The sequence below is a fragment of the Scatophagus argus genome, chromosome 11 (genome assembly GCF_020382885.2).
Source record: "Scatophagus argus isolate fScaArg1 chromosome 11, fScaArg1.pri, whole genome shotgun sequence".
Classification (NCBI taxonomy): Eukaryota; Metazoa; Chordata; class Actinopteri; family Scatophagidae; genus Scatophagus; species Scatophagus argus.
In genome coordinates this window covers 23,316,955-23,343,295 of record NC_058503.1, presented here as the reverse complement: position 1 = coordinate 23,343,295, position 26,341 = coordinate 23,316,955, and the positions used below count along the sequence as shown (strand labels likewise).

The following is a 26,341-nucleotide window of genomic DNA, read 5'->3' as shown; positions in this document are numbered from 1 at the left end:
CTTTGATAATCAATTTTCCAGACGTCCTCTTATCTTCAGCCTCAAACATGTATTTGGCCTCATCTTCATACCTTGCCGATTTTATAATAAGAGTGTGTCTCTTTCCCTCCACCAGGAGTTCAAACTTATCATCGTTTGACAACTCCTGAGGTCCCTTCAGCCAACGGAAGCTTTTGGGCTCTCTAGAAATTTCCAGTTCAAACTTAGCCTCATCCCTTTCGTACACGTGCACGTCAGCCAGTGGCGTAATGAATGAGACTGGGAGCTCTGTTGATTCAGACAGATAAAGTTTAAATCGAGGTGCAGATGGAGCGTTCACAAACAAAAACTTCAGATTAGTCGGGTTTGGGGCGAGTTAATGAATGTCAGGTGGCAGTGACTTGCCCCACAGACAAAATACGGCGGTCCGAATGAATGTAACATAGTATAAAATCGTGTTCTTGGTATACACAATGTAATAGCATTTACCGCAATATCCCCACAATGTAAATCACTATTACATTTTGGTAAACCATAAAATTAGTGATGGTCTGGTTATTTCTGATAGTGCAGCACCCGAAAAGAAGACAAAAATAAAAATAAAACAAGAAAACAATAACAAAAAAGAGAAGAAGAATAAAATGTTAAAGTAAAAAAACGAAGCAGAAAGAAAAGCCTTGTGCTCAAACCAAGAGAACTGTGCTGTACTTGGAAAACGTGTTAAGATTTTGTAAAAGAAGGTAGCGTGTGGAAGTGAAAGCTCACCCTTCACTTTCAGGTTAGCAGAACACTTGGCGTTGGCGGCGCTAAATGCCACCTCGCCTGTCTGAGGCACTTTGCAGTTGTACAAAACCAGAGTGTGTTTGGCACCGTCCTCCACGATCTCAACATCCTGCAGATGGCCCAACAAACTTCAGCTTTTCAGTAAAAATGCAAGCACTCAAGAAAAAGTGATCACAGTAGTGCTGTGGTCAGTTCACTTTCACTGGTTAGCTAACAAGAGATTGAACATTCTCATTCTTCACATGTTAACTCTGTAGGCTATGTATGTGAAACTTTTCTCACAAAAACTTTTCAGTGCTAATGAAAGTGAATCAAACCACCAGTAAAAGAATGCCTTCAGAGATGCATCAATAAAGAGACATACGGCAGAAGGACTGAGGACTTCGCCATTCAGTTTCCACTGGCCATGGACATCATCCTCACTGAGCTCAACTTCAAATCGAGCTGTCTCTCCGTCAAACACCTCAGCTCCGTACATTGGCCGAACCACCTTGATGTGGCGAGCTGACGTTTAAGAGAGGGGACAAAATTCTTACTGAAGACGTTCAAACAATAGAATATTCAAACAAACTTGACGTGACACATCCACATACACAGCACATACTGGGCATAAACACATTGAGACGACAGACAGTTAGGGATAGAGCTGCCGACACACATTTGACTGATACTTTGAGGTAGAGCTTCTAGCTTCTGATAATTTAGAAGGACTGAGACAATAAAGGTGCTGTAAGTTCAGATTGGTGGGTGATGGGGCTTGAGGTGTGGTTAGGAGGCAGTGCAGGTGAAGGGTCAGAAAAAGAAAGGGGAAATTACCTCAAGAGAGGTCAGTACCAAAAATGAAAAGCAAATTCTCTGCCTTTACCTTCAATGTGAAGAACTGCTGTCGTCTTGTCTGTTCCACAGTCACATACATACTGTCCTCTGTCTTTGTCCCCAACTTTATTGATGATGAGCGTTCTGCGTTTGCCCTCGGCCTTAATGGCCACCATCTTAGAGGTTTTGATCTCAGCCTCATTGTGGTACCACATGACATCCACATCTTTGCTGAGCTCGCAATCTAGAATGACCTGGTCTTTCTCCACTGCAGTATAGTCCTGCAGCTTCACTGTGAAGTATGCATCTCCCTCTGGAATGGGGACATTTTTTGGGTGACTATCCATGGCACATAATACAACACATATATGTGGTAAACAACAGACAAAGGACATGACAGTCAAACGAGAAACACAAATACACAACACAGATAAACAATTTCTGAAGACACAGAACACAGACAAACAATATCTTACAGATACATGATAAGGTCATTCTGTGGACCTGCACAGCAACAAACATGGACAAATTACACAAATAGATGGGGGATAAGAAGAAGAGACACTGGAAGGAGTACAGAAAGAGTACAGATGGGTATTCTTGGTTTACCTATGACTGTTAGGTTGGCCATAGAAGGAATCCCTTTGGCCTCAGCCTTAATTTGGCAAGTATCATCTAGAGTCACTTCCTTTATTTCTAGCACATGTTTCTTTCCATCCACATGAGTGACCACCGTCCTGCTTGGATGAATTTTAATGTCGTTCTTGTACCAAGTGACAGGGATGTTCTCATGAGAGAGCTCCAGCTCGAACTGAGCAGTGTTGCCTTCCTTGACGGTTTGGTCCTTTATAGGCGAGATAAATTTCAGCCTGATACCTACAATTGTATTAGTAAAGCATATTCATATGATTTAGTTGAAAGAGGAGGCAACCAAGAGAATGAGTTAAGTCATAAAAATATTTGTTCTGCCAGTTATGTCCAGTAAAGGCAGCCCAGCACTTACCCTCAACCGTAAGTCTAGCTGTTGAGGTTTTACCCAAAACCTCAATTGTGTATTCATCCTCGTCGTCAAACTCACAGCAGTTTATGATCAGCATATGCTTTTTTCCATCATCGATAATGTCATACTTCTGGTCTGGGGTGATGATGTCACCCCCTCTATACCACATGACCTTAGAGACATCCTTCGTGATGGTGCATTCAAACTTTGCCTGTTTCTTTTCAGGCACAGAAACGTCCTTCAGCGGGACGACAAAATCCATTTCGATTTCTGGGTTAAAAATGGACACAGGTACAGCACATGAACAACACAACAACAGCACAACAACAGCACAACAGTCTACAACAAGTGGCCAGTTTATTATGTACCCTGTTGTATGCACAGTTGAATTGTGCATCTCCATGGCTGTAGAAGTTTGTGAAATCATACCACAGAGATACTGGGGGGGGTAGACATGAAAACCACATACCATTGTTTGTTGCCACCAAGATTGTGGCTTATTGATGGTATGTACAGCTCATATCATCCTATAAAACAAACTGGAGACATCTTCTGGTTGTGCAGGTCTCAGAGAAAAATGACGTCAGTTTGCAATCCCTTGACTGTTTAAAGCTAGGGCCTGCTTTGGAGCACGGAATTGAAGGACTGTGATGAAGGCTTTCTCGTCTTTCAGCGAGGAGGACGTCTCGATGGTAACAAGGATCATTTATGTTTGAAACATTCACCAAACGTTTTGTCACAGGGAAGGACCAGTCCATCATCTTGTTCAGCTCACATCAAACTCTGCCAACAGTTTGATCAGGATGCAACAAGAATCTTCATTCTTCAAGCCATTCTTCATTCTACTTGCTTTTCTTCGAATCCTCAACAGCTACATCCTGTTTGTGACTGCTGGGGAAAATAAACTTGCTGCTATTCTAACACTAACTCAACTCAATTACTTACCTTACATGACTTACTTAACTTTGGCATGTAAGGTAAGTGATCCCAATGGCGGTCTGGTGGAGTGACCCATTCGGGAATATGGTGTTGTTCTACCTTATAAACTGGCCGCTGTGTGTAGATTTAACATGAGACATGCAAAGACAGTACGAACACACTGTAGAGTGACATTACTACACAGATTTCCACACAATGACAAATTTGACAGAACAGCAGACAGATTTACATTTTCCTTTGAACAGACTGTGCAACAAAAAATACAACAAATACAGGACACGATTTCGACCACGGGAAACAAACCAAAATCCCTTCTTGGCCTCCAGGGCTGCATAAAATCTCAAAGAATGCCGCAAATAATGAATATGACTCATAGGCCCTATTAAATAAAGGTCTAAGGTCCATTCCAAGTGCCATAAAGCTTTATTTTAGTTCCCACAGACCTTACGCCTTTATTTTTACAATAATCAACCATGGCACATTGTAATTCCAATTCTGGATACCAGAAGGGCTTCCTTACCTTTGACATTGAGCATTGCACTGGTTATGGCATTCAAAGCCTGGTAGGACACTTCTCCGGCCTGATCCAACTGGCAGTTTTTCAGTGTGAGCTTACGTACTCCACCTTCCATTTGGATGTCGCATGTCTGAAGGATATATTACGGATGCATTTAAAAAGTAGTGAAAATGACCATGTTGATGTAGAAATACATGCATGAAGATCTTTGGCACTTTGTGAAAACTAGTCCATTCAGTCTTACCGGGGATCTGGTCAAAACCTCTCCTTTGAGCTTCCATTCTCCTGGAACATCATCCTCAGAGATTTCTGTCTCAAACATGGCATCTTCCTTCTCAGTCACCTCAACGCTGGCCAAGGGCTTCAGGATCTCAGCCTCCCGCTCTGAGAAAGGGGTCACGTCATATTAGTACTCATAAATATCAACCAATTGATTCAAAGCAAAGTAAAGTACTTGAGGGACTCAGGTTTTAAGAAAGTTTAACAGTTTAAGAGATAAACCTCCTAATGTTAGCTTGGCAGTGTAGACACGTCCTTCCACCTCCATAGCATATTCGGCTACATCATCAGGCTGACAGTTCTTGATGGTGAGTGTCAGCTCCTTTCCATCCTTCTTGATCTCAATCTTGTCAGAGGGAGTGACCTCATTCTCCCCTTTGAGCCACTTCCAATTGGGAGTGTCTTTGAAGAGCTCGCATTTAAATGTAGCAGCAGCCTTCGGTTTCACATGCTGGTCTCTCAGTGGTTTCACAATCCAGTCTTTGATGATTTCTGTGGAAGTTTAACATAATTGAATCAGTATCCATCATACCATTAAAGACACAATGTGCACCATTAGTATACTAAATATTAATAAACTGTATAATCTGAGCTTGGGCACAGGAGTTAAAACATAGTCTTGTGTTATATAATGTATCTTATCTAATAAAAATAAAGTTTCTGGACTACATGACTCACGGTAATCTATTCAGAAGAAAGCACCAGTACTGTCTTTGCTCACCAATCACTTTGACATTTGTAGCAGTCTTGACGTCCTCCTGCCCAGCCACTTCGCATGAGTAGGAACCGGCATCCTCCTCAGTGGAGTTCTGGATGGTCACAGCATGCTGCATACCAATGATGTTGATCTGAATCTTGCCTGCTTTTTTCTTCAGGACCTCACCACTCTTCTTCCATATGACATCTCTCTCTTTGTTCAACTCACAGGTCAGGTACAGTGGTTGACCCTTCAGAGCTGAAGTCTCCTCTTCCAGCTCTTTGATCCATTTCACAGGTAGCTCTGTGAGGAGATGAAAAGGATATGCGTAATTTGATATTGGTGAATGCTTAATTGGATTTCGAGAGATACCATTTCTGGTCTTTGAGACACTACATATCTTTAGTGCTATTTGTAGGGCAAAAAGGAGATGCAAATACCTTCAACAATGAGCTTGGCTGTGCATGATATTTCCTTGCCAGCATTCTTGGCCACACAGGTATATTCACCAGTGTCTGACAGCTGGACATCAATAATGTTCAACTTGCGATCTTTGCCATCAGAAGTGAACTTGTGCTTGGGGCTCTCACGCAGGTTACTGCCATCTTTCATCCATGAAGTGATGGCAGTGGAAGGTGAGACCTCACACTCAAACACAGCAGATGAACCAATAGACTCAGCTTCCTGTAACACGATGTCCTGAAGCTTCTTGACAAACTTCAGAGGTACAGCTTTGAGCTTGAATCCTCCGAAGGGTTCTTCTGGTGGTGGTGTACCTCTTCCACCAGGCTTTAGGCCACGGCCCCTGCCTTCTCCAGGGGATGGGGTCTGCTTAGCTGGAATTCAAATTCAAGACAGTTCAGTTCACAGCTGAATTTCAAGAAGGATTCTGTGGCATCACAATGTAAGATGGAGAAGGTATTGGGGTTTACTTGCTGAGAATTGAAAAGTATAGCTCATAGGTTTACTAGAGCAACACACTTACGTTTCAGCCCTCTACCTCTACCTCTTCCTGCTTCTTCTGCTGGTTGTCCCTCTGTTCAGAAACAATTAAAATGAATCTGCTGCACACAATATTATCATATGTCAGTGTCTTCATAAACCTGCCAATGTAAGTGATACATAAAGTCTACTTGAATGGATAGGGGAATTTGAAGTGACTGGGATGGTAAATAAATGAAATAACCATGAAATGAAGACAAAAACACAATGATGAATAATGTATAATTATAACAGTGATGAAGCTTTTACACCATGAAGATATGGTATATCAAAGAAAAATGTAAAGATGGCATGAGTGGGGAGAACAGATGTTGGACTGATGGGAATGGCATGATACTGGAAATGGCAGACACACGAAAGATGTAACAAAAATGACATAAAGCAATGAAGCACATGGCAAGACACACAGACTGATGATAAAATAAATTCAAGAAAGAGATGGGATAAAATGCGTCACACCTAGATATGATGAGGCAAAGGCGATTTAGATAGAGGCATGATGGTGGGAATGGGGAGAGATTATTTAGGGCATGAAGGAAAGGGTTTCTCAGTCGTCACCCAACTAGTTGGGGCCGCCACCATCTCACCTCTCCTGGTCACCCCTGGAACCTCCAGAGCACCTTCCTCTTCCTCACCCTCCCAGTCCTCTGAGCCGTAACTTTCCCGGGGAACCAGCTCCCAGCCCCAAACCTCTTCTTCCTCCTGCACGTCCTCTTGCTCAGCTTCAAACTCCTCTTCAAATACCTCCTCCTCTGGCTGGGTGGAAACCTTCTTCATCTGCACGGCTCCAGGAGAAACCTCCTTCACCAGAGGAACCTTCTCTTTACCAGGCTTTGTTGGTTCTGCAGCCTTGTCCTCTTCTGGTGATGGCTTCTTTGGGACCTTTTTGAGAGTCACAGCTTCGATAGAGTCCTTCGGTGAAACAGTTTTAGGAATCTTTTTAAGTTTATCAACAGTCGGCCTCTTCTCAGCAGGGACTATCTCTGCTTCTTTGAGCTTGTCAGCTTTAGGAGATGGTGTCTTTTTCAGCTCAACCTTCTTGAGTTGCTCCACAGGCTTCAGAACCACTTCTTCCTTCTCTTCTTTTGCTTTGGGTATAATCCCCTTCTTCAGTTGCAGAGGTTTCTTCTCCTCAGCAACCTTTTCAGGTTTCTTAACAGAAGGTGGTGCAGGTGAAACCGTCTTCAGTGCTGGAACTGCTTCCACCTCCTTTGGCTTCTCCATCATCTTCTCTGGAACTTCTGGGACCTCGGGTTTCTTTGGCGGAGCCTCTGGTGCTCGTTCTTTTGGTTTTTCATCAGGAGTTGTGCGACGATGGTGCAAGTCATCGATTGGCTTCCGCTCTTTCTCCTCTGCTGGTTTCTTCTCAGGTTCTGCAGCCTCTTTGGAAGGTTTTGCAAAGGGCTTCAGCTTGACCCTTTCTATCTCTTGTTCTGGTGTTGGGATTTTCTTGATCTTGGTGGGTGCTTTGACCTCCTCAGCCTCTTTCTGTGGAGTTGTCTTTTTATCTGCTGGCTTTGGCTCCTTGGTTGGTGGCTCTTTTACCTCCAGATGAGCTTCCTCAGGTTTCTTAGGAGGTTCTTTGGTTTCCACTTCTCTGGGGATCCTCTCTCCCTTCTGGAAAGGCAAAGTGTCCCTGTCTGGCCTCTCTTTCTTATCTTTCTCTGGCTCTTCAGCTGGTTTAACAGGCTTTTCAAATGGTTTTAGTTTGACTACTTCTGGTTCCGCTTCATCTGCAGGCAATTTTTTCACTTTCTTCAAGGCTGCGCTAGCAGGGGCAGGCTCCTCCTGCTTTGGTGCCTTGGGAGTTTTCTTAAGAGAAATCTTATCATCTGGTTTCTCATCTTTTGGGGTGGGTTTCTGGCGGGTCCATGCATCTTTAAGAGCTCCTTTCTGTTCCTCTTCTTCAGGCTTGACAATTTCTGGCTTTTTCACTACATCTGCTTTCTCTCGAGGTTTCTTCTCCTCTGCAGGTTTTCGAGTGGTGACTGATATCTCCAAAGTTTCTTCTTTATGCACCATCTCCTCAACATCAATGACTGTGGTCTTGGTAAATTTCTGAGGCTTTTCCTCTTGTTCAATCACTTTAGGTTGAACTGATGGAATCTTCTTCAATTTTATAATTTCCTGCTCCTCTTCCACTTCCTTCTTGACTCTAGTTGTTTTCCTCAAGGTGGGAATCTCAAACGTCCCATCCTCTTCCAACTGAATTTTACCTTTTTTGTGAAGAACCATTTCTGAGGCAGCAAAGGTTTGACATAACTTATTGACACTTAACTGACAGCACTTTTTGTACAAACACAAACATAAACTTCACATTCAGAAAATAGAAAAAAGTAAACGTAGAAGACAAAAAAAATAAATAAAGCTTTCTATCCCAAATGATTTCATTATAAAGCTAATTCAAAATGATTACATGACAAGACAAACCAAACAGACATAGAAGAGGAAACAAGACGAAGACACAAGAAAAGGCAACTTCCATAGGATTCCGTATAAATGTATCGTGTGTATTCTACATACATATGAAATCATTTCAGAGAAAATCTGCTATCATTTTAATATAACAAGCTAATCATAGCTAATTAGTGGTCAAATCTTCTTCTTTCTTCTTACAGGTACTGTGAGTTGTTGTGCATTGCGAATATTGCTGTAAAGTGAGTGGCAAATGATGCTCTTACCTTTTTTGACCCCTCCTGGTGCTTGGACAGGTCCCTTGGTTTCATCTAATGCAGAGGTATAATTCAGAAAGTTGTTAATAAAGCCATTTATCAACAATCAGGTTTTGTTGGGTCTCTCTAAAAATCAAATTAAAGAATTTGGTCTAGACCTACTCTAATTGGAAAGTTGTTGTGCTTTGGCGCTATATAAATAAATTCATCTGAATTGAATTGAATTTGATTAGTCATGAACAGTAATTTCACTGATTTAAGAAATCAGAAGACTTTACAAAAATGTCAGAATTCGTTGTCAAACAAATTCAGAAACAATAAGTATTCTAATACAGAATGTGGATGATGTGATGCAGTTGTGACTGAAATACACAGAAAGATAATCCAATATCACACAATTTAGTTGAATGATTTGAAAAAGACATTGCAAGAAATGATACAAGGCTGAAATTAAGTTTTATCCAAGGACAAATGTGGCATGCGTTCATGAGCAAAAACTTGACACAAACAACATGAAAAGACCACCAACACCACAGTGAAGATGTACAATACCAGTGGACCACACAAGAAGGTGGTTACAAAGCCAGCTACTGCAGAGAAGAACCTGATGGAGCAAAAAAAAAAACTCTCCAACAAAGAGGATTTTTGTGACTCTATTCTGTACCTCTACCTGTCTCAGGAGAAATCTTTTCTACAATCGGTTTCTCTTCTTTCACCGCCGTCTTGGTTGGTTCCTCAGTCTTCGTGACAGGCTGTGGCTTGGTCACTTCGAGCATAAAAAAGAGGGAATTCAAGAACTGTAAAGTATCACTGAAACACAGTCTTCCTAACAACACACAAGGTGTTGATAGGAATTCTTCAAGAACAACTGTCTGAATACCTGTCTTTGTTTCTTCTTGTGGTGTAATTCTCTTCTCCGGTGTTTTGGTTTTGTCAGTGACTTCAGGCTTTTTTGCAGCTTCTTCTACTTTTGCAGCAGCCTGTGGTTTTCTCTCTTCAAGTACAAAGTAAGCAGGAAACTGAACAGAAAGCTCTTCGCTAACACTACAGTCTCACATTTCAGATCAGAGAGCATGACACTAAATAGAACCAAAATATATTTTGTTATTCTTTGTTCATGACCATCTTGTTCAATTTCCTTCCTTTCAAATATACTTCGCTCTCTTCAATGAATTCAATAACATGTTGGGTTTCACCAGAATAAAGTTTCAAAGATTTATATTTACTGAAGAGTGACATTCTTTTACGAATGCCGTAAAAAATCCTTGCACAAAAACACACAGACATAACACCAAAACATTAAAAAGAGAAGTTATGTACCTTCTTGAGGAGCAGCTGGCTTTATCACTGCTTCTGTTACTAGTGGTGGTGGCTTCTTCTCCTTCACAGGGACTTGGAAATGAAATTAATTGACAATCAGGACCTCACTAACACTGACGGGGTGTGCATTGAACCGTGCAAAGACAACACAAAGTGAACAGTGAAAACACACAAAGCTGGAAGAATGGAGTTTAAAGAAGAAGGAAATCTCCAAGCAATTTCCACAAAAACATCTCACCTAAACTTGCAAAACTTCGTCTCTCAGTACACACAAACATGATAGACACAACAAACAGAATTAGAAAAAAGGATGAGAAAAACCCAACATACAACACGTAACTGTGGTGGTTTAAATATCAGGTGATAAGAAACCAAAAGAGACAGGTTCAGTCGACAGCATGACGGTTCTGTGCCCAAGAAGTCTGTGCCCAAACAAAATGGATGATATGACATGGACATCCTCTTGAAACAATCACGACAAAGTGGTGCCAATCTAATAATTCCTTAACAGGATTATAATAAAGAGGTGCACAACAGTGTATGGTGCTCAGATGAACAACACGTGCTCTGTGACATTTAACATTTTTTCTTCTATACCTCTGGAAGATTCTTGAGGGGAGACATGTTCTTTCCCTTCTGGTTCCAAAGACAAAAACCTTGTTTGTGAGATGGACTGAAGCCCTAGAACGTCTCCTTTTCTGCTTAAGGTTTCAGCTTCCTGAGTGGTGTATTGGACTTCAGTTTTCAGAAAAGCCTCCTCAACTTCTGATTTCCCTTTCCAGGTGGCACCTTTCTGGTGTTCTTGAGCATCTCTTTTGTCATCACTTATAGTCTTTTTGTCAGTCATCTTTGACCTGGTTTTATCTGTTGCTGAGGGTTCTTTGGCAGTGGGCTTGTGCCAATCAATATCAGCTTTTGACTCGACCATTGCAGTTTTGTTTTCTGAAATCTTTACTTCATCAACAGTCTCTTGGGATTGGTGCATTTCCTCACTTCTGATTTGTTTTTCTTCTGTGGCTTTTACCTCTAGTTTTTCTTTTTCATGAACCTCGTTCACCATTTTGTCTGTCCCTAACACTGTTTCTGCCTTAGAATTCTTGGGTTTAACTAACTTTAGTTGTTTTTGCAAAGCATCCTGCTCTATTAATGACTCTTTTGGTGTTGCTTCCAACAGTGTTGTCACTGTGGGTTTTCTTTCAAGATGCTTTTGTCTTACTTTCATTTCTTCTTCTAAAGTAAGTCTGGTAGCTTGACCGTCAGCAGTGACTGTTTCTGACCATTCTCCCTCATCTTTAAAGTCTAGTTCAGCTGGCACAGTTGTTCCCCTGTCCTCTATTGTTGTAATTCTGTCTTCATTGTCTCTTTCTTGTCTGTTATCTCGTACAGGTGATTCTTTAGATGTCACCTGAGTTGCAGATGTTACTGCAGCTTTGCTTTCAATGTGTTGCAGTTTAACTTCAGTTTTTTCAATAGGACTAGTTGCAGATCTACAATCAAAACTAACATCCTCGTGTCTTGGTGAATGATCTCTGACAATGGCCCTCGTTTTAGCATCTTGTGCTACCAAAGTCTTTTGGAAAGTATCAGCTGTCCTTTCTATCTTTTGTTGGGTTTGTTTCTGTTTTGTCGGCACTGTATCATCAAAAAATGCTAATTTGCTACCTTTAAATTGACTTGTGACTTCTTTTACCTGAGTATCTTTATCTGTAATCTCTTGTTTTTCAGCTAACATTTCCACACTTTCTTTGGTAGACTCTTTCCTTGATGTGATGTTTTTCACTGGCTTGTCAGGTATAGTAAGTCTTTGGACAGTGTCTGATTTAACATCTTCATCTTTAACTATGGAATGGTTTTTAGTTGCAATCTCCATCACAGGTTCAGCTGAAGTTGTTCTTTTGACTTGTTCCTGTTGTGTTTCTGTTCGATCAAATGGAGAAACACTACCAAATTCATTTTTAACTGCAACTGTCTTGGACTGCACTTCTTCAAGGGAAATTTTTATATCTTTGTCTAAACTCTTTCCCTCATCTTTTAGGGATTTTGATTTTTCTGATTGAACTTCTTCAATCTCTGTGTCTGTTATCTCTGTTGCAGGAGTAACAACTGTCTTTGTTTCTGTTTGTGTTTGTCTTGTTATCACTTCAGCTGGAAAAACTGTGACAAACTTGTTCATTACTGCTCCTTTTTCTGGATCACATACCACATGTTGATCTGTTACTTCTGGTTTGGACTCAACAGAAGCCTTTCTTTCAATATGTTCTTGTGGTTCTGATAATTTCTCTCTAATCGGAGCAATCTTCTCTCTTTTATCTTGAAGTTGGTCTACATCTGACTTAACTTGTTCAACTCTGACATCTTTCGTGTCCTTTGAAGACTCATTTGTCTCTTCAGAACTGTCATCAGACTTACAAACAATCTTTTTTCCTGATGCAATGTCTTTTACTAGTTCATCTGGTGTGATATACCTTTGGAGAGTGTCTGCCTTAACATCTCCATCTTTCACTATTAGAGATCTCTCAGATGCAACATCCATCACAAGTGCCAGTGAAAACTTTCTCTCATTTTCTCCCTGTTTTGTTTCTGTTACTTCAAATGGAGTAATAATGCCACATTCATTTTTTATTTTAACTGTCTTGGACTGGATCTCTTCAGCTGTTTGTTCTTTGGATGATTTGTGTTGCAGAGCTGTAACTGAATCTTTTCTTTTGATTTGTTCTGGCCTTAATGGTTTTGTCTTTTCAGTTTGAGGCACTTTGTCATTTTTACCTTTAGCTGCTTTGACTCGAATCTTGTGAGTGTCAACTTTTTTCAGGGCTATGTCTTTTTCTTGAAATATGTCACCTGGCTTCTTCTCTTTCACTTCAAACTCAGGTATAACTTCTGCTTTTCTTTCAGCTTGTTCCTGCCTCATTTTCTTCCCTTTAAGAAGAACAAAGGTGGCTTCATCTGTCTTTCTATCTTGTATTACCTGAATTTCATCAGCTGTTGTCGCTGACTTCTGTTCTCTTTTGGTAAATGATATCTCTTTATCTGGATGAATGGTTTCAAACTGACTGGTGTCCCCCCTTTCTGGTTCTTTTCCTTTAAAAATGAGTTCAGTTTCAGCATCATACTCTGGCGGAAAATTTGCATATGTTACCTCATATTTCTTCTCAGCCTCTGAGGTACTGCTGTTAATTTGTTCCTGCATTTTTAGAGTTTGAGTTTCAGTGGGGGCCACTTTGTCTGTTTTTCTTTTAATTGGGACCAAGTTGGCCTTGATTTCGTCAACTGTAATCTCTCTTTCCTTTCTCAAAGTAACGTCTTTAACCACATCATCAGATGAGGTCATCTGTTGTGGAATATCTGTTTTAGTATGTTTATCTTGTATTGTAGGTTCTACAGCTGCCTCCTCCCTCACAGGTACCTTTGAAGTTATTCTTTCAACATGTTCCTGTTTGATTTTTGTAGTTTCAAAAGGTATAACACTACCATAGTCTTCTGTATTCAATACTGTGACTATATTGGACAGCGATTCTTCAACTGTGATCTTTTTAGATTTGGTTGACTTTGGAATTTTAGCTTCTTGAGATACATCCTTGTTATGAGAAGCAGCTTGTGATGCATCACCTTTGACTGTATCTTCAGGCCCACTTTCCTTGACAGAATCTACCCTCAGTGACTGCTCATGTTCCTGTTCTATTTTTTTCTCTTTCCTCTGAGGTTTTTGCACTTTTTTACTAACTGGGACAACCACTGACTGAAAATTTTCATCTGTTTTATCTGCAGTCTTTGGTGTTTCTTGGCTTGGGTCAGACTTATGAATTTCATCCTTTCTTGTTTGCTGAGTTTTAGCAAATTTTACTTGAGTATTTTGTTTAACCAAAGAATCTATGTATTGTATGTCTAGCTCAACCTCAGGTGTACATTTTCTTTTAATCTGTTGTTCCAGTGTTTTTGGTGGGCATCCTTCAATGGGAGTCCCTTTTACAAATTCCCTGTTAACTGTGATCACCTCTGATGGGATTTTTTCATCTGCAGCCTTAGTTTTAACAAAATTTTGTTGCCTCTCATGCAGAGACACTGACTCCTTTGGAAGACCAGTGTCTGACTCAAGTGCTGCAAATTCAAATTCTTCTGGAACTGTGTCCAATTCTTCTGAAGCTTCCTCCAGGTTGAGTGTAACTAAAACCTTTCTTTCGATTTGTTCCTGTTTTGATTCTGTCTCTTTAAGAGGAATAACGCTAAATGTTTTATCTTTAACAGTGCTGCCTGTAAACTGCTCTTGTTCAACTACAGTCTCTTTAGGTTTAGTATGTTTTTGTTGCGGTTCTTGTGGTGATACTATCTCATGTTCTTTTGTATCAATTTCTTCACCACACTCTGTGACAAATTCCTTATTTTTTAACTGCTTTTCAGGTGAACCATCTTTAACAGGAGCCACTTTTTCAGTGTTATCCTTCACTGTGACAAACTTTGGTGTGATGTTTTTATCTGAGGCCTCTTTAGTCTTGGCGAACTTTTGTCCACACTCCTGCGAGGATATTGATTCCTTCCGAGAAATACCCTCTGACATATGAATTACCGTACTGACTATTGGAAATTCCCCATGTTTGACTTCCACACGTTTTTCAGACACTACTTCCAGTTCTTTAGAAGTTTCCTCCATCAAAGGTGTAACTGAAACCTTCTTCTCAATGTGATCCTGTGTTGTTTTTGTTCCTTTTAGTTGAGCAACTAAAAAAGTTTTATCTTTAACTGTACTGACCCTCAGATGGTCTGGTTCAACTATAATCTTGTGAGGTTTGGTAAATTTCTGTTGTCCTTCTAGTGGAGATACTGGCTCACTTTCTGTCACCTCAATTTCAATTGCTCTTTCTTCTACTTTAACAGATTTTTCTTTCCTACCAGTGTCTCCTGATTTAGTCTTATAATGCTCTACCGTCATTTGTTTTGGTAGTCCATCATGCTCATATTCAGTGGAGGACAGTTCTTCAGCTTGCTCTTGTCTTGGTATTGTCTTGTATTTTGGACAAGCTTGTTCATCTTTAACAACAGCTACACTGAATTGGTCTTCATCTTCAACCATTGTCTGCTGTCTAAAATTCTGAGTGACATCTTTTAGAGTCCTTTTTGAGATTTCAGGTTTTTGAAGGGTATTATCAGTGATGCTTTCTCTCTCTGACAGTGATTCTTCCACTGCAGAGGTGATTGAGGTCTCTCTGTATGGTTTCATCTCAGTTGTTCTTTCCATAGGACTAACTCTGACCAGTTTGTCTTCAAGTGTAACTACTTCAGACAAAATGGATTCGGAAAGAAGATTGCTAGTTGACTGTGGCTGTTTATCGGATGATGAATTTTCTTGTCTTAACGTTAATTCTATCACAGGTTCTACTGAGGCCTTATCTTCCTCCCTTCCATGTGGTTCTTGTTTCATGTCAGGGTCCTTTTCTGCGCCTGCCGTTGAATAAAAGTCATCAAATTCTCTGTCTCCTGTCAGAGTTAGGGCCTGTTTCTTGTCAAATGTTTTCTCTGTCAAAGAATCAACTTTGTCCTGCTTTTGTATTTCTTTCTTAGGAATACCATTAGTTACTGCTGACTGAATTTCTTCATTCTTACTTTCAGCTGTATGCAACATGTTTTCCAAAAGTTTCTCCCTTGTTTCAGCCAATTCCATTTCTTTGTATTGTGATTCTGTCAATTGATGGGATTGCAAATCTATGTCGAGCCTCACTGATTTCTTAGCTAATGTTGTCTGACTGGCAGACCTTGGTGTTACACACAGCATTTCATTTGCTCCTCCAGATTCAACTCTTCCAGGTTTGGAAGATACCTTTTGTACTGGTTTAACAAGCTCTGAAGAGTCCGTTTCTGGTGTATCTGAGGCCGTTTCAATGTTTCCACCCTGTCTGTATGTCATTCTGGGTAACTCAGGTTTTCTAACTGATAGCTTAGTACCTTCCAGCTTCTCGTTCTCTGCTTTAAAAGTCTGTTGTGGTTCTATCACCTGTTTCTGATTAGATACAGTTTTGACTGAAATTTCTGGAGTCTCAGATTTTCTTTCACTGCTTTTAAAAACTTCGCTCTGATATTTAGAATCTTTATTAATGTCTATTGTTTCTAAACCCCCTGTTGGATATTTAGCTTTTTGGGAAGAAAACTCTTTGTCTTTACATTTTTGTCCAGTAGGTTCCCCCTGAACTGCCACAATGTTTTTCTTCTTAGATTCACTTTCGGTCATGATGACCTTTTCTTTAGTTTTTGGGGTGACTCTTGTTTTAACACTCTCTGTCTTTAAACCTTCAGCAACAGATATATTACCACTTATTGCAGACATTTTGTCAGGTTCTTTCTTTGTACATAAAATCCCTTCTTGGGGCAAAGATTTAATACTTTTGTCCACAATTTCTTCTTCATCCTGGTGATACATTTCAGGTTTTTCTTCAGCCTCTTCTCTTTCCATGACCTTCTCTGCAGAGGATGCTTCCTTTGATATGAAATCTATTGGGATCCTCTGAGCTTCGGCTCTTGTCACAGTTTTTAAAAGACTGGTGGTGGAAACTTGACGATGAAAGGTTTTAAGAAGTGTGAAGAGAAGGAGCCATAAAGCGGCACCAAGAGATTAGAAAAAGAAATAAAAACAAAAACAGACACAAACACTTGGAGTTAAAGAAGACAAACATGAGATAGTAACAAGGTTGTAGGAGCTGACAACCATGGACAGGTATGCTGATGCTGTACCTCTCTCGGGTCTTTTTTCATTAGGAGACGATGCAGCTGGAATGGTTGTTGTCATCACCTGGGCCTTGGCTTCTGTTTCTTTTAGCACAAGATATTCATATTTAAGTGAAGAAAAAAGAGGAAGAAAGACTTAAATAATCACAATGGATAAAAAAAGAACCCATTTGTGCCAAAAACAAAATAAAATAAATGAAAAGTAATATGAAGGACATGGGGAACACAATGAACATAAAGATGTGTTATGAGGAGACAACTGAAATGGGGACTTCTGGTGATTGCCCAAGATTTTGGACAAAAAAAACCCCAGACTGCACCCAAACATTAAGCCTTATGAAAGGTTAACGATGAAAATGATGATGTTATGGTGTCTGTTTTTCTCTTGGTACCTCGGGAAGCTGCTTGTGGAGGAATCCTTTTCTTCTCCACTGGTTCTGAAGGGATTGAAGGTTTTGTCTGAAGCGTATCTTCAATTAAAGTCCTTGTTTCTTCTTTTTTCTTTTCAGTATCACCTCTCTGAGGAGGGCCATATTTAGATTCCTCTTTTTTCTTGTATGCTCCTTCACTTTTTGCAGCAAGTGGCTCGGTCTCCCGCTCAATCACTTTTGGCTTCTTAAGCTCGATATCTGTTACTGACTCTTTTGGTTGTTTCGGGGTCATCTCTGCTTTAGGTTTTGATGTTTCAGCAACTTTATCCTCCTCTGTATCAATTTTCTCACCAGGTGGTAGCTTCTCAGCTACCTCATGTTTCTTTAATGACACTATATTTGTACTGTATTTTTCTTCTGGAATAGCTGATATTATCTCAAAGTCATGAGTGCCTGATTCCTCGTGGGTGACTTCTGTCAAAACCTTTCTTTCAGTTTCCAGCGTATCAGTTTGTTTTCTTGCTTCTACACTAATAATTTGAAAAGGTTTGGTTTTATCTGCATCTGTCATCAATGGGCTGTCTTTCAATAAGCCTGTTTCTTTAATTGTAATTGTTTCCTCAGTTTTTCTGACTTCCTGTTCTCTCACCTGTTTCTCCCTTTCCTTTTTGACTGTAACACTAGTTTTTTGTTCAGAAATTTCCTTTTTGTCTGGCAGGTGTGTGATTGATACGCTGTCTCTCCTCTCATCTGTAATTTCTTCTGTTGGTGACTTGATCGTCCTGACAAAAAACTCCTCTTCAGTTTTTTCTTTTGTAGTTTTAGCCTCCAGTGTTACAACCTCCCTATCTTTGTCAGACTCACACTCCTGGACCACAGTAATGGTCTCTTTTGTTTTCGGGACGGCTCTGTGTTTCGTCAACCTGGTTTCTTTCCTCTTTGAAGTGTCAGTAACAGATATCTCACCTCTCAGTTCAGATCTCAGTTCTCTTTGACTTGCCTTTTCTGTTGTGCTTAAAACCTCTACCTCTGATAAAGACACTATTGTGTCTCTGAGAGACACATCATCCTCATACAACACTGTGGCATGTTCTTCCAACACCTCTTCATGTTCCCACACATCCTCTGTGGATGACATTTTCTCCGTCACATAATAAACCTCCTGTATCTTCTCAGCTCCTTCTCTTTGCTCGATCTTGATAAGACTCATGGTTGCTGGTATTTTTAAGAGGTTTTGAAGAAGAGGCGTCATGTGACGGCGCCAAGAGGTCATGACAAAACACAAAGACAAGCATCAGTGTTAGAAACAGACAACACAGATTAATTGAAGGACTAATGCTTGAGGTGATAATCCACCTGTTGTGTATTAGCATTAAGAGTTAACGGTGTGGTTAAAGTACTCCATGTACTTCATGTTTTCAGATGGTCAGTACCTTTTTCTGGGGGAGAAACTGTTTTCTGCTGTTCAACCTCTGTGGACAGAATCTTCTCAATCTTCTTAGTTTCTATTACTTTTAAGAGTTATTCGAATTTCAATCCAAGGTTGTGCGTAGATGTTAAAAGAAGAAAAATTAGACAGTTAATAAACATACATAAATAACCAACACACATTAAGAAACACAAAATACAGCAAGCAATAAGACATTGAAGAGGGACATTAAAAAAATGCATAATCCTGTGAAGAAGCAGCGACAGTTCAGTTTTGTATTCATTTTTTTCTTTTGCAGCCAGCCAGTGTGATTTCATAAAATTTTATGCTCGTCATTGTCAGGCAAACATCTGCTGTAAGTTCCAAAAAAATCAAACTGTTCTGTTCACTGTTCAGCGCTTGTCTGAAGGTGAAATTAGATCAGTTATGTTGCTAGAATTTTAAAGTGACCATAGCATGTTTTTCTTTTTGGAAAAATTTGATTATTCATGTGTGCACCGCTGCCCACAGCAGTAATTTTCCAATGCTACTGGACTGTTGCCGTTTTTTCACATTCACGAAGAATAAAAATAAAGATGTGAAGAGTTGAGATTTGCCTCAGCTGTACCTGTAGGAAGAGTTTCTTCTATGCCTGTTTTAGGTTTAGCTTCAGGCACCTCCTCTGGTGTTTTATCAGGGGTCTTTATAAGAACTGTTTTATCTACAGAGATTCTCTCTGTTTGTTTCTTTGATACCCTTTCCGGTTTTACTTCCTCAACCTTTACAAGAAGCTCTGCAGGTGGCTTCTTCTCAGGAGTTCTATCCTCTTCAGCCATCTTCTGAGGAACTTTTACAGGCTTCCTCTCTGGAGGAGCCTTCTCTTTTTCCTCAGGTGGCTTTTCTGGAACCTTCTCAGGTATCTTTCCTGATACTGTTTGTGGAATTTTCTTCACTTCTGTTTCAGGTACCAGAACTTTCTCTGGGACCCTTTCAGGGGTTTTTTCCTTCAGCTCAGGTTTCCCTGGAGGCCTTGTCTGATGTAGTGTTTCAAGGATTTTATCCGGCAGCTTCTCAGGTTCAGTCTCCAACACAACTACCTCATCAAGCACCTTCTGGGATACTTTTTCAGGCACCTCGTCAGTTAAGAGTTTAGGTTTGGGCTTCAAGGCTTTAAGAGGGTTTGACACAAAAACATTCACAAGACATGAATATGAAAAATTGAAAAATGTGCTGGCGCACAAATAAGAATGCATTGCACAAAATGGGGATTGCTTTGCTCAGACTATTCTTTTTCAAACAGAATGCCCTGGAGTGCTTCTAGTTTGTCCTGAGGATGGCGCAACAGGAAAGATCATGGAATAACCAAAATGAATGGTAATCATTATCACAGATTATCATAGAAATCTGGTCAGTAGTTGCTTATAAATCACCATTTCTAAAAAGGCGCATTATTAAATGTGTCATAAGCAACATAACTCTGCTTGTCCAAAACAGCCTCAAAAGACAACAAAGAAAACAAATGCTAACAAGGACTGGCTTTGTTACAAAGAAAAGATCCATAACATAAAAATACCTTTCTCTTTTTTGGTCGGCTCTTCTTTGGAAGGAACAACAGCAGGTTCTGGCTTCTTGGCTGCTGTTGGAGGCTCTGGTATTATTTCATCCACAGCCACTTTAAAGAGTATCATTCAAATACATTAGGAGGCTTTCAGTGATTACAATTTGAAGAGCGTTGTTAAAGATAGTTAACACTCTATCGAGTGTAAGACAAGGAAAACTAACACTGACAAAAGCAGCATGCAACCCCATAGCAACATCACAGTAACTCTGTGAGGCAGAGGTTAAGATGTTAGAGGTTTGGGTTTAAGTACAAAGGGTTGGGTTAGATTAAGACATCTAAACTGAACTGAACACAAGAGTTGAGCTACATCTCAGTCAGAGATGTTATGTACCTTTCTTCGGCGGTTCCTTCAGTGCGGGTTCCGGTTTGGTCTTTGGAGGTTCTGGTTTTGGCACTCTAACTTCAGCTTCAGCTTTTTTCACTTCGGGTTCAGGTTTGGGGACCACAGCAGGTTCCGGTTTAGGAACAGGAGGTTCTGGTTTGGCAACGGTAGGTTCTGGCTTAGTTACAACAGGTTCTGGTTTACGGACTTCTGGCTTTCGTTTTTCTGTTTTTTGGGCCTCAGGTTCTGGCTTTATTGCTGCTGGTTCAGGCTTGATCTTTGCCAGCTGTGGTTTTGCAGCCTCTTCTGGGACTTAAAGTAACATTTAGATTGTTTTAGACATGAGCAAATATATTCAGGACCCACAGAAAGTCAAAGATTCGCTTCCATGTTTGAAGCTAAGTACAATTACGACATTTTAACACTCAAGACAGAGGAACATGTACACAGTTAGACTAAACAGTTTTAAAGTACAACATGTACATATATACAAAGCAAGAAATACCTTTGGATGGTGGTGTTGCTGGTTTCTTTACTGGTGCCGGCTTAGGCACAGGCTCCGGCTCAACCTTTGCCACTGGTTTGGCTTCAGGTTCTGCTTTGGGAGCCGGTACAGGCTTAGGCGTTGGTTCAGGTTCTACCTTCGGCTTGGGTTTGGCTTCTGGCTCAGGCTTAGCCGTAGGTGCCACTTTTTTGGGCTCAGTTGGTACCTGAGGCTTGTGCTCATCTTTAGGTAGGTAACACAGACATTAACTAAGGTTAGCATGAAGTCGATAGTTGGAAAGAGTTAACAAGGGGTGTTTGAAAGAGTGAGAAGACACATTGTTAAAGAGTGAAACTAGCTACAGTATTACATGGAAAATACAAAGAACACAAGTTACAAAGAACAAACAATAGGATCAGAGTCAGAACAGAATCAAGACAAGACAGACAGTAAGAGGTGAGAAGCTACATAAGCAGTGAGCACAAGAAAGCTTCTACTGAGGACGTTCAACAAGAACAAAGTTAAGTACCTTTCTTTGGCACTCCAGGCTTCTCGGTAGGTGAGGGAGCAGCAGGCTTCTTAACCTCCTCCGGTTCTTTTAAGATACATTCAAACACATTATAAGTCATAAGATCAAAAACAAACAAGACAAGATGACAGATGAAACAGATCGAATTTGAGCAAGTACAATAGTCAAGTGGTCAATGAAAGGACAGAATCATCAGCAAAGATGGAAGTTTTTCAGTGAAGAGATGTTAGAAATCAGACATCTCTACCTTTGGGAGCAGGAACCTCTTTCTTCTCTGGAACTGTAACTACAGGAACCTTTTCCTCCACTGGCTTTTTGGCTTCTGGTACTTCAAAATTTTTATAAATTAAATGGAATTTCAAAACATTACAGGAGATTGTGAAGTGAAAGGCCACACAGACACAGTTACATTAAATAAACTATTTTAAAAGTGTGGGAAGCTAGAGGAATTTAATATTAAACAGGTACATGCCAACATCAGAGATGTGTTGGTACCTTTTGGTGGTGATGGCTCCTTCACAGATGGTGCTGGCTTCTCTTCAGGCTTTTTCTCAGCTTTGGGAGCTTAAAAGATACCGATTGTGTTAGTATCACAAGAAAGATGCTATGCATTTGCCGATGAAGCATAGAAGCGCAGCAGAAGATGATAAGACAGAAAAAACAAATAGCAGCTACAGTAGACAATAAGCCTGTAGCGAAAATAATAAGTGACAGAGAAAAGGAATCAAACACAGACATGACAAAACGGAACAGGACAAAACAAACAAAGATTTTAGCAGCAGAGGACAGGCTAATAAGTTAGTATTTTTTTTTGCAGAACAGAGCACTGAGCTGCAGCAGCAAGATGTTCAGGCCTGCTGTACCTTCTGATGGGATTTCCTCTCTCATTTCCACTTTCTTGGTCTCCACTGTCTCCTCGATGGGAACTCTGGCAGCTAGTGAATAAAAACAAACACAGACACATCCAGAATTATTATCAACATTAAAGAACATTAGCGTTCTGGTGTTCCATGTTACCGCAGTCAAACCAATGATTTCTAACTTTTAAAAGATTAATTAATGACAAATGGATGAAATGTAATTAAAATTGTTTGTACCCATTACCCATTAGAAGTGAAATTTAACTGAATTAAGTTTAAGTTAAATTTAAGTTAAAGAAAACATAAAAACATGACTCATTATCTACACACATGCATTTTGGGTAAGAAATTAGAAGTATTAGGAGTTAAGCAAAACCCCCAAAAATGACCAAATTGACCTCAGACTGCAGTTAAGGAAACAAGACAGGTAACGGGATAGGTAAACAAAGAAGAAGAATTTATGAGACAATAAAAGAAAAAATGGTGTAAAGACATACAGAAAAAGTAAAGAACCTAAAAAAGAAAAATCTCAAAAACACAGACAAACATTAAGAGAGAGCCATGGTTAAGAACGGCTCAAGGGCACGCAGGTATTAACAAAAAGATAATCATCATCCTTCCTGTGTGTTACAGCGATCCTGTACCTTCGGCTGTGGACACCTGTTGTGTTATCGTCTCTTCTGTCCAACTCTGATACTCAACTGAAGGTGTGACAACCACAAAAATGACAGAAGACAACAAACGTGAGGCAAACAATTTGTGCTCAGTGACGAAAACACGTGATGTCATTTCACAGTTGAACAAAGTCACTGTCTCGTCTCATAAATGAGATATGACTTAAACAGCTGCCTAAACTTTCACATTTTTTCTTGGATGGTCAAACAGACGAGCACAAAAACATGCAAAACATCTACAAAAGCTGCTGTGTTTGTAGATGTTTTGTGTCTGTGCATGAATTTGTTGCAGTGCTAATAAAAGTCAGAGTTTCTACCATCAGATCACTGTTTTGAAAATCAATCATAGTTCACATGATCCAGAGCAAAATCAGGAAGCAGTTCTTGAAAGAGAATCTAACCCCAAAACAGATCAGAATTGAGTCTAAAAAACACAAATTTTTGCTTGGGACAGCTATTTCACTAAGCATAAAAGATTTCCTGATTGCAGAGACAAAAGACTTTGACTGTGAAATGGAGACATTGTGTCATGGGAGAGTCGGAGGATGGGATGAAAGTTAGAGTGAAAAAAGAAGAGTGCATCCTCAAATGTCAGACACAAATAAACAAACACGTAAACAAACAATAACACGCAAAATCAACAGGACAAAGACTTTCATCTTAAAATCGGACCGTCTTGTTGGCTGTAAAACCAACCTTTACATAACAAGAGATTAGTGAGATGAAATGATGATGATGTTATCATGAACACAGATTTGGTTAAATTCCCATTCTGAGACATTTTCAGTTGTCATGGAATTAATCTGAAAATTCAATTACTTCAATATTACTAGCAAGGACAGATCACTTTTTTGTTAATTAATATACTGAACAAAAGTTCCTATGAACAATGATTAGGATTTAAAACCAAATTTTCTGAGAACAAATTTCTTTATTATTTAATGGTTTACTCCTTTTTGTGATGCACAAAATAAAACAAAATCTAAACTTTACAGAAAAGACATAATTTGGATATATGGTATTTTTTTGGCCAGATATATACTGTATTTCATCAGGATTTTAAAATTTGCTGATGTAATATATTATTATCAATCTGTCTGTCCCTGATCAAAATCTCTGTGATGCTTTGATGTTGTGAGAATTTCTTTAACTTATTTTCCTCAGATCTGCTCAGATCTGCTCAGATGGGTTGATGGTGATGGAAAGGATGGAGTTAAAGTGAAAAAAAGAAGTGCAAAATGCTGTACCTCTCTGCTCCACCTCCACCTCTTCCTCATAGTGATATGAATATTCAGCTGATTCTTGAGAAAACGAAAAGGTTTTATTTCGTTTTTGTTATTAATAACGAAAATTTCAATTCACAAGGATTAGTTTGACTGTCAGTGAAGTGAGGGATTAAAAGGTCATGTTACACGTTTAATATTAAATCTAATCTGTTATTAGATCTCTTAAAAAGATAATCAGTTTAATGCTAAAATGGAGTTAACCTGACATAACCTGACATTTTATTTTGGTAAAATCAATTTGTTGGGGTGGAGGATGAAAACATATGAAGTATAAAAACCACAGTAAATACCTCTATGTTCTTCTTCATAATGATAGAATTCAGCAGATTCTTTAAAAGACAAAAAAACAACAACATCGGATCAAAATGTTGTCAACTTTATTAGCCACAAAATGTTCTTTATATTCAACTGCTTGTAGAAATCCACTTTCTGAGAAATGGATTTCAGAGTAAACTGGATGCTCTTGTTTCCAGTCTTACCTTGAATTGCCACTGATGAAGGCACTTCAGGCCTCTGAACTGAGGAGTCTGGGATATCTACAGAATATGGAATATGGTTCATACCAAAACTTTATTCAAGAGACGCTGAATGACGGTGATACAGTAGTTATTCAAGGGACAGTCTGAGATTTTGGAAAAATCCTCTTGCTTACCAGTATTGACAGAGTCGTTACAGCCATGACATTGACTAACTTTGGTCAATGTCATGCAAGCACTCGGTCTGTATGAGACCTAGCTTAACACTGATGATATTAGGAGTTTGTAGCTAGCTGGCAGATTCTCTATTTCCACATTTCCAGGTTTGTCTAAATATGTTTTTGCACAACACCAGCTCGCTACAAGCAGCCACAATATATACAAACAACTAACAGTTTGCAGCTTCCCTAATATCATGCAACAACAAATGGCTAGCATAATTGTGGATATCTTAATTATACGTTCTTTAACTTAAACTAATTACAAACAGCTAGCATAATGTTGAATTTTGCTGATGCTGTATTTTTAATGTACAGCTGACATGACTTTTGTCACATATCACAAGGCAAACAGTTTCACGCACAAAACAAAAATATTCAGCCAACAAAACACTTTTATCTATGAGACAACATCTCTTCATATAGTAACAAACAAACATTAATACAAAACAAAGGATAAACAAGTGCCTTTGATTATGTTCATGGGGACTGACTGTTTGTAGCTGTACATCAGGTACATCAGCCAGCCACAAACATAGCCAGCAAAACAACACATACGCAAACAGTTTGTAGCTATCACTGCACAGATGTGAAGGTAACAATTATGCTAGCTGTTCGGATGCAGACTGGCTAGCAGCTTCCAGTCTATATGCTAAGCTAGGCTAAATAGATCTGCAGAAATGAAACTGATATCCACCTTCTAATCAATGACTCTGGTAAAAAGGCAGAACAAGAGGATTTCATAAAATTCTGTTGATTTAAGTCATAAACCATCTAGAAAATAAAATACTTACCGAGGGGCACCATTGCTAATTCAATTTCTGTGAACAGGGGAAGAGTGAAAAATGTGTTAAACATTAAAAGAGACCAAAGCTGAACAGAAGCGTAAAAGGTGCCGCCTGACTAGGAACTGTACCTTTGCCAGACAAATAAAGCTCAGCTGTGCTCTTAGCCTCTCCTCTGGGCTCCAATCTCACAATCACTGAGTACACGCCTACATGGGATTATCAATGAAGACGTTTAACACTCAAGTCATAAAACAATAAGAAAAAAAATCTGTAGGGCTTTGTGATGGGCCTTTGGGGCTTGATGGCGCTCTACACACCTTCGTCTTCGATGGTCACATTTCGGATGACCATGAAATGTCTTCGGCCCTCACTTGTAAAGTTGTACTTAGGGCTCTCTTTCAGTTCCCAGGTGTCTTTGTACCATGAAACAATAGCATTGTCGAAAGACACCTCACATTCGAATGTGGCTGACTGTCGCTCGTTGACTTCGATGTTGTGGATGCGTTTGGTGAAATGAATTTGTTCAGCTAAAACAGATAAAGAATGGGTAAACGTGTTTGGAATCACAACTGGGAATGTATGACAA

General features: G+C 39.7%; 1 protein-coding gene across 1 annotated transcript in view; it reads right to left on the bottom strand.

Annotated features, from left to right (window-relative positions):
- Nucleotides 1–26,341, bottom strand: part of ttn.2 (titin, tandem duplicate 2) — a 198,402-nt gene that overhangs the window by 100,478 nt on the left and 71,583 nt on the right. The window contains exons 82-107 of the mRNA XM_046403600.1: nucleotides 26,073–26,282; nucleotides 25,884–25,961; nucleotides 25,762–25,788; nucleotides 24,753–24,809; nucleotides 24,564–24,602; nucleotides 24,235–24,288; nucleotides 22,958–23,014; nucleotides 22,317–22,388; nucleotides 21,949–22,017; nucleotides 21,701–21,781; nucleotides 21,454–21,519; nucleotides 20,946–21,167; nucleotides 8,694–8,738; nucleotides 6,600–8,249; nucleotides 5,996–6,046; nucleotides 5,451–5,846; nucleotides 5,035–5,313; nucleotides 4,536–4,805; nucleotides 4,279–4,418; nucleotides 4,038–4,164; nucleotides 2,582–2,848; nucleotides 2,188–2,454; nucleotides 1,628–1,891; nucleotides 1,127–1,266; nucleotides 745–871; nucleotides 1–267 (exon numbers count right to left, since the gene is read on the bottom strand). Of these exons, the coding sequence (XP_046259556.1) occupies nucleotides 1–267; nucleotides 745–871; nucleotides 1,127–1,266; nucleotides 1,628–1,891; nucleotides 2,188–2,454; nucleotides 2,582–2,848; nucleotides 4,038–4,164; nucleotides 4,279–4,418; nucleotides 4,536–4,805; nucleotides 5,035–5,313; nucleotides 5,451–5,846; nucleotides 5,996–6,046; nucleotides 6,600–8,249; nucleotides 8,694–8,738; nucleotides 20,946–21,167; nucleotides 21,454–21,519; nucleotides 21,701–21,781; nucleotides 21,949–22,017; nucleotides 22,317–22,388; nucleotides 22,958–23,014; nucleotides 24,235–24,288; nucleotides 24,564–24,602; nucleotides 24,753–24,809; nucleotides 25,762–25,788; nucleotides 25,884–25,961; nucleotides 26,073–26,282 (5,322 nt within the window). The remainder of the gene's footprint in view (nucleotides 268–744; nucleotides 872–1,126; nucleotides 1,267–1,627; nucleotides 1,892–2,187; nucleotides 2,455–2,581; nucleotides 2,849–4,037; nucleotides 4,165–4,278; nucleotides 4,419–4,535; nucleotides 4,806–5,034; nucleotides 5,314–5,450; nucleotides 5,847–5,995; nucleotides 6,047–6,599; nucleotides 8,250–8,693; nucleotides 8,739–20,945; nucleotides 21,168–21,453; nucleotides 21,520–21,700; nucleotides 21,782–21,948; nucleotides 22,018–22,316; nucleotides 22,389–22,957; nucleotides 23,015–24,234; nucleotides 24,289–24,563; nucleotides 24,603–24,752; nucleotides 24,810–25,761; nucleotides 25,789–25,883; nucleotides 25,962–26,072; nucleotides 26,283–26,341) is intronic.